At 34.3% G+C, this 13,873-nt stretch overlaps 2 protein-coding genes across 3 annotated transcripts; both read left to right on the forward strand.

Moving 5' to 3' along the window:
- The first annotated feature begins 4,727 nt into the window (after window positions 1-4,727).
- Window positions 4,728-9,663, forward strand: LOC139890795 (uncharacterized). Of its 2 annotated transcripts, XM_071873710.1 has the most exons (6): window positions 4,728-5,013; window positions 5,825-5,992; window positions 6,074-6,132; window positions 6,332-7,966; window positions 8,049-8,205; window positions 8,911-9,663. In XM_071873710.1, exons 2-6 carry the CDS (start codon window positions 5,890-5,892, stop codon window positions 9,513-9,515), a joined length of 2,559 nt encoding a protein of 852 aa, XP_071729811.1. In that variant the 5' UTR covers window positions 4,728-5,013; window positions 5,825-5,889; the 3' UTR covers window positions 9,516-9,663. The 2 variants fall into 2 exon arrangements, with proteins under 2 accessions (XP_071729811.1, XP_071729812.1); XM_071873711.1 differs by lacking the exons at window positions 4,728-5,013; window positions 5,825-5,992; window positions 6,074-6,132 and having other exon boundaries at window positions 6,146-6,468; window positions 6,603-7,966.
- A 1,807-nt stretch (window positions 9,664-11,470) lies between these two features.
- LOC139890796 (mitochondrial import inner membrane translocase subunit PAM16 like 2-like) lies at window positions 11,471-13,240 on the forward strand. The gene is made up of 4 exons (XM_071873712.1): window positions 11,471-11,564; window positions 12,051-12,138; window positions 12,353-12,486; window positions 12,896-13,240. The coding sequence occupies exons 1-4, from the start codon at window positions 11,562-11,564 to the stop codon at window positions 13,025-13,027; spliced, it is 357 nt and encodes a 118-aa protein (XP_071729813.1). The 5' UTR covers window positions 11,471-11,561; the 3' UTR covers window positions 13,028-13,240.
- The last annotated feature ends 633 nt before the right edge of the window (window positions 13,241-13,873 follow it).

Raw genomic sequence — 13,873 nt, forward strand, 5'->3', positions numbered from 1 at the left:
TACATTTGACTCTTCATTATTATTAGGTGAGTCAATGGGACTTGTTCTAGAGGTAGACATCTATCACATAATATCAAACGCGTTAAGAGATTAATATATCACATAATATTCACATGTTAAAAATATATAGTTTCCAACAAAATTTGTTAAGCAATCATTTTTCAAGTAAACACGGTCGAAGTCCAGACTCACTAATGCATCCTAACAAACTCGATAAGACACACTAATGCAAAATTCTGGTTCTCTAAGACCAACGCTCTGATACCACCTGAAATGTCCCGTTCTTATTGATTAAAAACGTTCCATATTAATTGATTTCGTTGCGAGGTTTTGACCTCTATATGAGACGTTTTTCAAAGACTGCATTCATTTTAAAACAAACCATAACCTTTATTTCATCAATAAAGGTTTAAAAAGCTTTACGTAGATTATCAAATAATGATAATCTAAAATATCCTGTTTACACACGACCATTACATAATGGTTTACAATACAAATATGTTACAACAAAATAAGTTTCTTGAATGCAGTTTTTACACAATATCATACAAGCATGGACTCCAAATCTCGTCCTTATTTAAGTATGCGACAGCGGAAGCTCTTAATAATCACCTGAGAATAAACATGCTTAAAACGTCAACAAAAATGTTGGTGAGTTATAGGTTTAACCTATATATATCAAATCATAATAATAGACCACAAGATTTCATATTTCAATACACATCCCATACATAGAGATAAAAGTCATTCATATGGTGAACACCTGGTAACCGACATTAACAAGATGCATATATAAAAATATCCCCATCATTCCGGGACACCCTTCGGATATGATATAAATTTCGAAGTACTAAAGCATCCGGTACTTTGGATGGGGTTTGTTAGGCCCAATAGATCTATCTTTAGGATTCGCGTCAATTAGGGTGTCTGTTCCCTAATTCTTAGATTACCAGACTTAATAAAAAGGGGCATATTCGATTTCGATAATTCAACCATAGAATGTAGTTTCAAGTACTTGTGTCTATTTTGTAAATCATTTATAAAACCTGCATGTATTCTCATCCCAAAAATATTAGATTTTAAAAGTGGGACTATAACTCACTTTCACAGATTTTTACTTCGTCGGGAAGTAAGACTTGGCCACTGGTTGATTCACGAACCTATAACAATATATACATATATATCAAAGTATGTTCAAAATATATTTACAACACTTTTAATATATTTTGATGTTTTAAGTTTATTAAGTCAGCTGTCCTCGTTAGTAACCTACAACTAGTTGTCCACAGTTAGATGTACAGAAATAAATCGATAAATATTATCTTGAATCAATCCACGACCCAGTGTATACGTATCTCAGTATTGATCACAACTCAAACTATATATATTTTGGAATCAACCTCAACCCTGTATAGCTAACTCCAACATTCACATATAGAGTGTCTATGGTTGTTCCGAAATATATATAGATGTGTCGACATGATAGGTCGAAACATTGTATACGTGTCTATGGTATCTCAAGATTACATAATATACAATACAAGTTGATTAAGTTATGGTTGGAATAGATTTGTTACAAATTTTCACGTAGCTAAAATGAGAAAAATTATCCAATCTTGTTTTACCCATAACTTCTTCATTTTAAATCCGTTTTGAGTGAATCAAATTGCTATGGTTTCATATTGAACTCTATTTTATGAATCTAAACAGAAAAAGTATAGGTTTATAGTCGGAAAAATAAGTTACAAGTCGTTTTTGTAAAGGTAGTCATTTCAGTCGAAAGAACGACGTCTAGATGACCATTTTAGAAAACATACTTCCACTTTGAGTTTAACCATAATTTTTGGATATAGTTTCATGTTCATAATAAAAATCATTTTCTCAGAATAACAACTTTTAAATCAAAGTTTATCATAGTTTTTAATTAACTAACCCAAAACAGCCCGCGGTGTTACTACGACGGCGTAAATCCGGTTTTATGGTGTTTTTCGTGTCTCCAGGTTTTAAATCATTAAGTTAGCATATCATATAGATATAGAACATGTGTTTAGTTGATTTTAAAAGTCAAGTTAGAAGGATTAACTTTTGTTTGCGAACAAGTTTAGAATTAACTAAACTATGTTCTAGTGATTACAAGTTTAAACCTTCGAATAAGATAGCTTTATATGTATGAATTGAATGATGTTATGAACATCATTACTACCTTAAGTTCCTTGGATAAACCTACTGGAAAAGTGAAAAATGGATCTAGCTTCAACGGATCCTTGGATGGCTCGAAGTTCTTGAAGCAGAATCATGACACGAAAACAAGTTCAAGTAAGATCATCACTTGAAATAAGATTGTTATAGTTATAGAAATTGAACCAAAGTTTGAATATGATTATTACCTTGTATTAGAATGATAACCTACTGTAAGAAACAAAGATTTCTTGAGGTTGGATGATCACCTTACAAGATTGGAAGTGAGCTAGCAAACTTGAAAGTATTCTTGATTTTATGTAACTAGAACTTGTAGAATATATGAAGAACACTTAGAACTTGAAGATAGAACTTGAGAGAGATCAATTAGATGAAGAAAATTGAAGAATGAAAGTGTTTGTAGGTGTTTTTGATCGTTGGTGTATGGATTAGATATAAAGGATATGTAATTTTGTTTTCATGTAAATAAGTCATGAATGATTACTCATATTTTTGTAATTTTATGAGATATTTCATGCTAGTTGCCAAATGATGGTTCCCACATGTGTTAGGTGACTCACATGGGCTGCTAAGAGCTGATCATTGGAGTGTATATACCAATAGTACATACATCTAAAAGCTGTGTATTGTACGAGTACGAATACGGGTGCATACGAGTAGAATTGTTGATGAAACTGAACGAGGATGTAATTGTAAGCATTTTTGTTAAGTAGAAGTATTTTGATAAGTGTATTGAAGTCTTTCAAAAGTGTATAAATACATATTAAAACACTACATGTATATACATTTTAACTGAGTCGTTAAGTCATCGTTAGTCGTTACATGTAAGTGTTGTTTTGAAACCTTTAGGTTAACGATCTTGTTAAATGTTGTTAACCCAATGTTTATAATATCAAATGAGATTTTAAATTATTATATTATCATGATATTATCATGTATGAATATCTCTTAATATGATATATATACATTAAATGTCTTTACAACGATAATCGTTACATATATGTCTCGTTTAAAAATCATTAAGTTAGTAGTCTTGTTTTTACATATGTAGTTCATTGTTAATATACTTAATGATATGTTTACTTATCATAGTATCATGTTAACTATATATATATCCATATATATGTCATCATATAGTTTTTACAAGTTTTAACGTTCGTGAATCACCGGTCAACTTGGGTGGTCAATTGTCTATATGAAACAAATTTCAATTAATCAAGTCTTAACAAATTTGATTGCTTAACATGTTGGAAACATTTAATCATGTAAATATCAATCTCAATTAATATATATAAACATGGAAAAGTTCGGGTCACTACAGTTGTCGTACAGTGGTGGTCGTGGGTGGTGTTTGTAAGGTTAGGGTTGACGTACGGTGGTGGTGGTTGAACTGTGGTAGTTACACCGTCGTGGTAAAGTAAGGTGGTCGTTGTGATGTCTTTGAGTGGCGATGGCGGTAGATGTTGACGGAGGTTGTGCTGATATAGTGGTGAAGAGTGGTGGTGATATGGTAGTGTAATTTGTGAAACGTTTTTTAAGATTTGATCCGCAAAGCATGAGACATAGGGTATCACACCTCGGAATCCAATTTTGGGGATCAAGTATGGTTTTAAGCGAATTACGCCAAAAAACGAAGTGTCACTTCGTGTAAGTCACGGAATATAACTAGAAAAATACTGCCCGCGCGATGCGGCCGGACTTTCCAGTTTCATATTCATATTTTACGTAGCAATATGTATGTATGTAATTAAAAACGCGTTGCTACGCGTATGGTTGGAAGCACGTGCTCCATGACAGGAAGATCGCGGGAAAAAAGGGAACGGGAACATCGATAAGATGCAGTTAGTTTGAGCTGTTTATTGCACGTGTATGTACACATATAAAAGATAGTCCGAAATGTTTAACGTTTTTTAAAAAGAGTCCGTTTCGCGCGTCCCTAGTTTCGCTGTGCTCGTAAGTTTTTTTCGAGTTGGTTGGTGGTGCCAAAAAAATTTAACTCGCGGCGAACGTGAAGATATGGCCCGTTGAAAATTTGGGTGGAGTTTATTAAGTTTTTTTTAATCAATTAGTAATTTTAAATTTTAACCCCTGTTTCAGGGGGTGAAAGTGTAAATTGGCAGAAGTTGATGGAGGTAATTTTTTTTTTCTTCCTCTAATCGTTTTGGTTGATTTGAGACATCAAACGACCATTTTCTGCACTCCTTTTAGTATATAGGAGTAATAATTGAATTATGCGACCGTATACCACTCGGTTTAACCCAAAACACAGCGGGTACGCTTAGTGCGATAGTGTGTGAAGAGTTTCATCGTAACGTATGTGTGAGTGGTATATGTGACCGCGAGAATTATCCGTTTCGCGAGGATGTTTGTCACATGCCCATTTCTGATTGGTTGGTCAAAGATATTGCACATCGCTTCCATTGACCGCAAGATTCCCGTCTATATTTTGTGAAAAAAATATATGGTTGAGAGAGATTTAAAATGGTCTATTTGCATAAATTTCTCTAAATTAAATTAAATGCTTAACGGTAAAATAAAATAGAAAGCGAGGGGGGATGTGGCTTCTCCTCGCCATTAGCAACTCCCTCACATTCATGTTTTCAAAACTAAACACACTATCTCTATATATCTATTTTCTATATCTATATATCTCGTGCTTGTAAAACGTTTATATATCTTTCAAAATTCAAAACCCTAGATTGTGATCTTACGCATCAATTCATCTCAAAAGTAACAAAACACTAGATGTGATCCGATTCTTCGATTCTCAGACTGATAAATTCTTACAATTTCATTTGCTATTTATTTATTACGGTAAGCAATATTATTTTTTATTTACTTATTTTGAATGTTTCATTATTGATGTTGATATGAAAGTATGATTTATGAATCTGAGCTGGTTTCATATGCTGTCTACTACAATCACACCTTTGATTTGTCGTTATTAACCCTAATTCTATTTATTTTAATTTTTAAATTAAAGTTAAATTTGATGCGGTGTTAATTATGTACAGCTGAATTAGCTATATGAACTGATCTAAGCTACAATTTTGTTAATGTAGTGTAAATTATTGGTTGCTGATGTTAAATTTAGTGAAAAATGTAATGTGAAAGCCCAGGTCTTAACACTTAGTTAGGATATAGATTTAGGTCAGAGTATTTTTGTTCCAAGTAAATTTAGGCTTTTGATAGAGGGTGTTGGATAGAAGATGTATACAGTGTGAGCAGTGGCGGAAGTAGGAATTTTTTTCACCGGGGGGCGATTTTTTTTTTTAAAGGCGTAGCAATTTTTTTTTGGGCAAAAATGAAAATTTGGAGGTTTTTGGGGCAAAATTTGGAGGTTTTGGGGCAAAATTTGAGGTTTTATGGCAAAATATAGAGGTTTTGGGACAATATATGAAGGCTTTGGGGCAAAAAAAAATCCACTGGGGCAAAATCGAAAAATCCAAAATTTTTGCACTGAAAACTGTAAATCCACTGGGGGCAGTTGCCCCCCTCTGTCCCCATTAATTTTCGCCCCTGAGTGTGAGGGGTTTAATCTTAATTACTTTATTACTGTTTATTCATAGTTTAGAACTTTTCAATGGTGGATTGTTTTGTTGACTACATTGTGGTTACGTGATAGGTGGATTTTTGTTGATTTATGTATGCTCTTTGAGGCATTGTACTTCATCAATCATATATGATAAAATGGAAATTGATAAGCGAAGTTCGAAAGGAGGATTTCTTCAGTTGTTTGACTGGAATGTTAAATCCCGGAAGAAACTCTTCTCTAATAAACTGGATTTACCAGGTACCCTAATTAGTTAACAGTGAAAATGCTTATATTGTTGTTTTTTCTTGTAGCTTAGTCTAACGGTGTGTTATTGTGTAGAAAGCTCGAAACAAGGAAAAGAGAATTTAGACAATTTGTCCATCACCAGGCTTCATCAGGTATACTATCTTTTAATCTTGCACATACATGTGAGTGCACACGAACTACTTATCTATCCGTAGCAATATAGCACATACATGTGAGTGCACACGAACTACTTATCTATCCGTAGCAATATAGCATAATCAATAATTAGCAGGTTCTCACATATAGTCTAGATGTTTTAGTTGTTTTTCTTTTGTCTGAATGCATGAACAGATGAAGTTACACGAGAGTATGCATGGTCCAAGTCTGACTGCAAATGACTGGGCTTCATCCATGAGTATTGATGAAGGAAATGGAACCAAAGCCCCTGGGGTGGTGGCTAGACTCATGGGATTAGATTCTTTACCAACGTTAGATTCTTTTTCAACTTTAGATTTTTCTGATTCTGGTTTTATTCCATTTACCGACTCTCATTCTTCTAGACATAAACATTCTCTTCACCCAAGGATCACAACTGAGTTTGAAACTGAGTATCATTTTTCAGACTATGGTATGCGGGATAAGTTGGATGGTTTTTCTAGTAATCCAGTAGATGATAGATTGAAAAAGGTGCAAAACCGACCGATTGAGAGATTTCAGACAGAGGTATTACCTCCAAGATCAGCTAAATCTGTACCTATTTCTCATCACAGAATGTTATCTCCTATTAAGAGTCCAGGGTTCATCCTTTCAAGAAATGCAGATTTTGTAATGGAGGCAGCTTCCAAGATAATCGAACAGAGTCCCCAGTCAACTCTTGAGAGAAAATTACCATCCTTTGGGTCGCCTTCAATACCCCTCAGAATTCGGGATTTAAAAGAGAAAATGGAATCTACACAAAGAACCAAGACATATAGTCCTGTCAGTTCTTCCAAATGTCAACCTCGAGACAAGCATCAATTTCGGTCTGAAATCGTGGTTTTAAAGCAAAGTGTTGCAGGAAATTTGAAGCAGAAGAGTGTATCTGTTGGTCCTTCAACTTCAGCAAAAACAAATGTTCATATACCAGAGGGGCCCACTTCAAGAAAGAGTAGGAGTGCGTTAAAGAAAAAAGAAGATGGTGGTAACTCTGTCCAAGTGAATAAAACACAAAGAACTACAACAAAAAGGGTGCATAATAGATCAACAACAAGCAAGACCACTAATGTACTCACACAGAATAATCAAAAGCAGAACTGTGCATCTCATAGAGATTGCACAAATTCGAAACCTAGAGTCCCTTACCAGCATGGAAGAAAAACAAGTTCCAATACTTCATGCAGGGAAGTCAAAACATCTAAAAAAGCTGTTGAGAATTCAGCGGTTGGGCCCAGAAAAGCTCAGTTAGTGACATCTGGGAAGAAAAGGCCAACCGATGGTGATATTAATATTGATGAAACTACTACTAACAAACTACCGATGAAGGAGAAAGAAAGGGATGTAAAATGTAATATAACTATAGACGGATCTTCAAATTGGGAGTCTGTAGATAGGAAAAATGGCCTGGATGTTGTGTCGTTTACGTTTACATCCCCTATTAAGAAATCAGTGTCTGAATCCGATCCTTTGGGTCAAGCATCGGTGAAGAGTCACAGTCTGAAGTTTTACGATGATCAACTTGATACAGGGACTCTTGAGTTCCCTTCTTTTGCGACACCTAAGATTGATAGTGATGCTTTGAGTAACTTATTGGAACAAAAACTGAAAGAACTATCTTATATTGTTGAGAATAAGACCTCTCAATTTGACATTTGCAGTAGTGGTTCTACTACAAATTTTGCTTCTGTAATGCCTGGTTCCAGTATGCAGAAGGACAAGAGTATCATGCAACATGATTCCGATGACTCTTTTGCTGATCAGATACATGTAACAGCTAATACAGATTGGCAGGTATTATTTCAATTCAATGGTTTGGCTGCAAACATCTCATATAAGCAATGAAATCTTTACATATATCTTATTCTGTTTTCAGGGAGTTGAAGTGACAGAATGTAACAGCAACAGTGAATACTATGAAGGTGAAATAGAACATCAGTATCAGAATCGTTGCACCAGCCCGAGTCTGGAACCTTCTGTATCAGATGATAGTTGCGTAACATCCAACAGCACTACAACCTTAACCAGCAATGGTAACCATACTCAATTACTTAGTTTCCTTGTCTAGCTTTTTGTGTATGTGAAAACACGACTCTGTCGCATTAGGAGATCACTACTTAAAGATATTTTCGTTTCTACTAAGATCAGGTTTCTAGTTAAACATGAACCGTATGTTAGTAATGGCAACTAAGGCTTAATACTGTTTCCGGTAGTATCTCACGACGAGTGCTATGCGAACCCTAATCTGCCATTGTGCATTATAGAGGTGGTATTATGACCCTTTAATATAAACGGTTCACTTTGTGTTAGACTTGCCTGTAAATGGACTGTTCTGTTGAAATGTACTTAAATTTTTGAAGATCTTCTAAATCATATTTCAAAATATTACTCGTTTTTTGATATAATAATATGGTTTTATAAATACGACTTCAGTCATTATTATGTATAAAAACTAGAAAACGGAAGACAAAGAAGTGTTGGTTACCTGATTTCTACTATCAGTTACCTGATTTGACCTGTTATCCGATTGGCCGGACTCGTTTTGCAATCTTTAGGTGCATATTGTTGAAATCTAGTTTTGACCATAGGTTTTTTTTAGAACGGCCAACTCACGCACTACATATAAATTTACACGATTAATGTCCTAAACATGACTCGAACCTATGACCCCTAGTTCAGAGGGCTCCTCGATACCGCTAGGCCAAAGGTTAATGTGATGAATATTTTTCATTTTACAGGAAACACTACCGATATATCTTCAAGAAACGTGGAACTTTTGGCAGAAGAATTAGATATCCGTGATTCTGCGACATCTCTTCGCACCCCAATATTTGAATTCACATCAATGTCAAGATGGTCATCAAAATGGGAGTCCGAATATATCAGAAAAATCGTAAACCATACAAAGTTTCTGTTAGAGGATTTTGCTTTTGGCCAAACGCAAAATGTCATTAGTATCAATCTATTTAATCAACTTGAGAACCAGAACAAATATATGGACCCATTCATGAAGCTACAAAGGAAGGCCTTATTCGATTGTGTAAGTTTGTGTTTGGAAGATAGGCGAGAACGCACCTTCAGTGGCAGTTATGAAGAATGGTCAAAATGGTCAACAATATTCAACAAGAAGGAATTGTTGGCAGATGGAATAGAGAAAGAGATAATTGGTTGGACAAACATGGAAGATTTGGATGGGGATGATCTGCTCGAAATGGATATGAGTCACGGAACCGGGAAATGGTTGGATTTTGATGCTGAAGCTTTAGAAGAAGGCGCAGTGATTGAAAACGGCATCTTAACTGTGCTTATCGATGAATTAGTAGATGAAATTTTATCCTGCTGAAAATGTGTAAGTTTAATTTGTGTCATAATTAATTTAATCAAACTTACAATGAACTACTGTTTTGGCTCATTGACAAATGGCTTTAAAATGCCTACTTTGTTGCTGATCCTCCGAACTTTCATACCTTAATTTAACTATACCTATTGAATTGTCGATGATTATTATGTTTTATTTTAAAGTACAAGTCCCGTTGCATATGGTACCTCGTTGTCTATTTTACGTATACAGAACGATGGAAGACGATTTTGATTTTGAGTGTTCAACTAGGGGTTTAGGCTTAACTTTCCTGGACCAGCCTGAATGTTGAACATATGCCCATTTAAAGTTGCATAGACCATAGTGTTGTACATTAAATTTGTATACCTTCATTTCGAAATGAAGTTGCTTTTTAGTACAAAAGTGATGCAACATCAGTATTCAATACCGTTAATAGCAGGCTAATAAAAAGTGTATTCCTATCCGAAGATAAATGAGACTTTTCAAATAGAATTTATTTGGCAAAATAATGAAAGCTTTTATAAAAATGGAAAACGTTTTTGAATAGAATTTCAGCAATAACCTTATCCATGACACATATATAATAAGTGATACAAAAGTGACTTTTAACGTTTTCTTTAGACAAAATTGTGCCGTTAGTCCTCAAACTTTGTATCAAACAACATATGTTACCATTTTAATTTTTTATTTTATCAATTAGTTTTAAGGATGACCCTAAAACTAATTTAAGTGACGTTAATCTGCCCCCGTTAAGTCTTCACACGTGACCTTCACAAAGCAATTTAATTCATTTATGTCCATTAGACTTGAACCCAATAATAATCAATTTGACAGGTTACCAATTTCCTTAAGAAGTGTTGGCCATGTGTTGTGTCGCTCGTTGGCATCCACTGACCACTATTTGTGAAAAGAAGGCAAAATGTAACTTACACTCAACTTCACAAATTGTTCGTGGACATTATTAGAAAATAATTCTCCACACATTGTGAGGATGATTTCATTGATATTTATAATACATACATAACTTGGAGAATAAGATAGATACAACAATATATGGTAACTATATCTATACAATATTTACTCATAAACTTGCTCTCCAAGTTCATCAAGATACTTGGTCCCTAAGTTATCTCTAATACCTCTAATACCCCCCCTCAAGCGAAGAGGTGGGAAACCAACTCGAGCTTGGTGCGGAAAGACTAATAATGCGGGGGACCAAAATAACTCAATAAAAACATGTAGTCTTGTATATATAAATAGGTTCTAAAAAGTTCAAACTAATGTAGTCTCTACACGTTCTAATTCTAATTTGATGGGGCTAAGATATAAAATTATCATATTTAGTCCTTAAAAATATAAAAATTTCTAGTAAGGGCACAAGTTTTTGGGGAGGCCATGGCCACCCCAACCCCTAAAATCCTCCATCACTGCCCCCATGGCCCCATTAGTCCTCGGGTTATCAGAATTATTCACCTTCATAAGTAAATTTGAAGACATAGAATGACAACGTGAAATGGTTTAGTCTACTTAATTACGTACCATTAAATTATTTTAGTTATTTAAGAAATGTAACAAACATCTTATTTCATTAAAAAATTATACTCCGTAGATGACATGATTATCTCTTGTTTCTATTTCTATTTATTATTATAAACCTGTACCAATTCTTAATACTCTTAAGTCTTATCCAACATTTTAACCTTTATACCTAAATTAATACCCATTCTTATTCTACATGTAATGAAAAATCACTAATTATCCTTAATTTATACTAGTATTTCATGTAAAAAGTAGAACCAGATATAAGGGTCGAAAAAAGCACAATTACAAAGTTCGTAAAGTTTTGGTAAAAGAAAAAGTCAGGGGATCGAAATTGTAATTAATTGTTTCTAATACTCGTTATATAAAAAGCTTCCAATTTAATATGCCCTGTCTTGTTTCCCAAGTTCCAACGTTTCTATATTTTTCCTTCATCACAAACAAAACCCTAAATTTACTTTTGACGAAATCAGTCTTATTAAAATTTTCGATTCGCCTAAAGTTATAGCCATGGTATGTTTTATTCTATATTATCCTCTGATTATTTATTATATATGCATATTTCTAATTTCTAATTATATGTTTCGTTGATTGATGATTAATTTTTTTTTATCCTAATTCATGAAATTGGCATCTCATTGCTGAATCTACATTTGATTGTTATGAACTGGAAATCACTAAAGTAGTGTAGTGGTATTAATTAATTCGATTTTGGGTGCTGTTTTGAAATTTGTGAAAATTAGTTGGTCAGCTTTGGTATTATTAGCATCAAGCCTTACTCTTGAACATGTTCAATTTAATGATAGTAGATTTTGCATGATTTAAATCTTTCATTGTTCTGTTTGGTTCATATAATTACCTTGTTATCTTCAATAACCTCAATCTTGTAATTACTTTATTGCTTTATTAAAGTTAGAATTTACTGTTAAAGGTAAGACCATTCTACACTTTCATGTGAGTTTTAAAATATCTTAAATTTCGGCGATAATTTTTTCGCAGGCTGCTAAGATTCTTGCAAATTTGATTGTAATAGGATCTGGAATAGTGATTAGGGGAGTGGTTCAAGCATATCGCCAGGCCCTTCAGAGTAAGTTTCTGATGCGAGATTTTGAAATTTTGTTCTAAACGTAGAGAAAACCGCAAAATAAAAACCAAGTCCAGTACATTAGTAATGACAGTGTTGTGGTTCGGTGTTAACCCAATATACTGTTATTGTGTCAGAACTCGGAGTATTTCGTAAGGTGTGTATCTGGCTTACATTTTGCTATTTTTCTCTAATTACTTTTGCACGAATATTGCAGATGCCTCAAAAACAGGTGTAGCTCAAGAAACATTGCAGAATGCTGTGCGTAGAGGAAGCAGAGCTTTGACCGAAAACGAGGCCAGACAAATTCTTGGTGTGACCGAGCAGTCATCGTGGGAGGAAATTACACAGGTTAGTTATGTTTGTACTTATAAACGGGTTTTGGAGGTTGCAAAATGGGCGTGTCGAGTGGATTGGTAATGGGTCAAATGTGTAATCTTTTAGCATCAGTTGAAACGGGACAGTCAGGTTGGCTGCCCACAGCATAACTATATCTTTTGCTCCCTAGAATGTTATTCAAAATACGATTACAAAAATATATAATTAACTTTTTCTACCCGATTGACCCATATGGTTTATAGATACATATAAAGCATAACCCAAAGGGGTCATGATCAGCCGTTAGTTGCACCAGACATTATATATAAATAAAGTACACAATGTGATGCAACAACATAGGGATATAATAAAATCAATGTGTTTAGTGGTAGTTTTTAATTTTTATAACAACCAAGTGACATATGTTTGTAACCTTCTACAGAAATATGACAAGTTATTTGAGCGAAATGCGACTGGTGGTAGTTTTTATCTGCAGTCAAAAGTTCACAGGGCTAAGGAGTGCTTGGAGACGATTTATCAACCGAAAAGTCAACCATGTGATCCTGTGAGTTGAGTTTAACCTTTTGGACCTAAAGTCTCAGATAAACATATTTGTAGTCTGATAGAAGATGGAGATAGAATTTTGTATTCTTGAATCTTTGCCTATTGTAACCCATTATTGGCCATCTAATTTATATCCACATCTTGTTTGTCTGTATATTTGAGTCACTTATTAAATAATTATAATTATTTTCAAGTGTGAGTAGCCTACAAAAATGTATTGATAAATTTGGGTGACCTATGGTTGTATATTACTTAAATTTTTTTATAAAATAAGACGGATCATAAACAAGGTCTTGTAGCATTTAGTGTAAGTTACGACATATTTGTAAGTATGTCGCGCCTCAAATTTAGGAATCAAAAGAAGTGCAGTGTTTTAAACTATTGTAAGCACTAAGCGTCTCAAAAAGCTAAATTTCAAATAATAACACTTAAACCTAGTTTCACTAGGTCCCAATTTCATTATTTACGTCAAGACAATTTTATATTAAGATTGTGTTGTAGCTCATGTGTTATTGATCTGCATCTCTTAGCGAGAGGTCAGAAGTTTGACTTTCGTGGGGTGCAGCATTGAACACAAGGTTACCCCTCTATCCTTAAATTCCACCTAAGGGTGCCTTCCACACATCGCGTTGGTGGGCAGTGGATAGAGGGGTTTTACCGCCCATGCCCTCGGATTGGACCGTGTTTCCTCTTGGGTAGCATGAGATAAATGCGTGGGTGGTTAAGTCCCATGGTGATCCGGCAGTGCTGTTCCAAAAAAAAGACAATTATACATTATTTATTTTGCTTAATATTAACACCATGTCACCAACACTAATCATGATTTACATTGTCTTGTTTAAAGAAAATGCATCAC

The sequence above is a fragment of the Rutidosis leptorrhynchoides genome, chromosome 2 (genome assembly GCF_046630445.1).
Source record: "Rutidosis leptorrhynchoides isolate AG116_Rl617_1_P2 chromosome 2, CSIRO_AGI_Rlap_v1, whole genome shotgun sequence".
Lineage (NCBI taxonomy): Eukaryota > Viridiplantae > Streptophyta > Magnoliopsida > Asterales > Asteraceae > Rutidosis > Rutidosis leptorrhynchoides.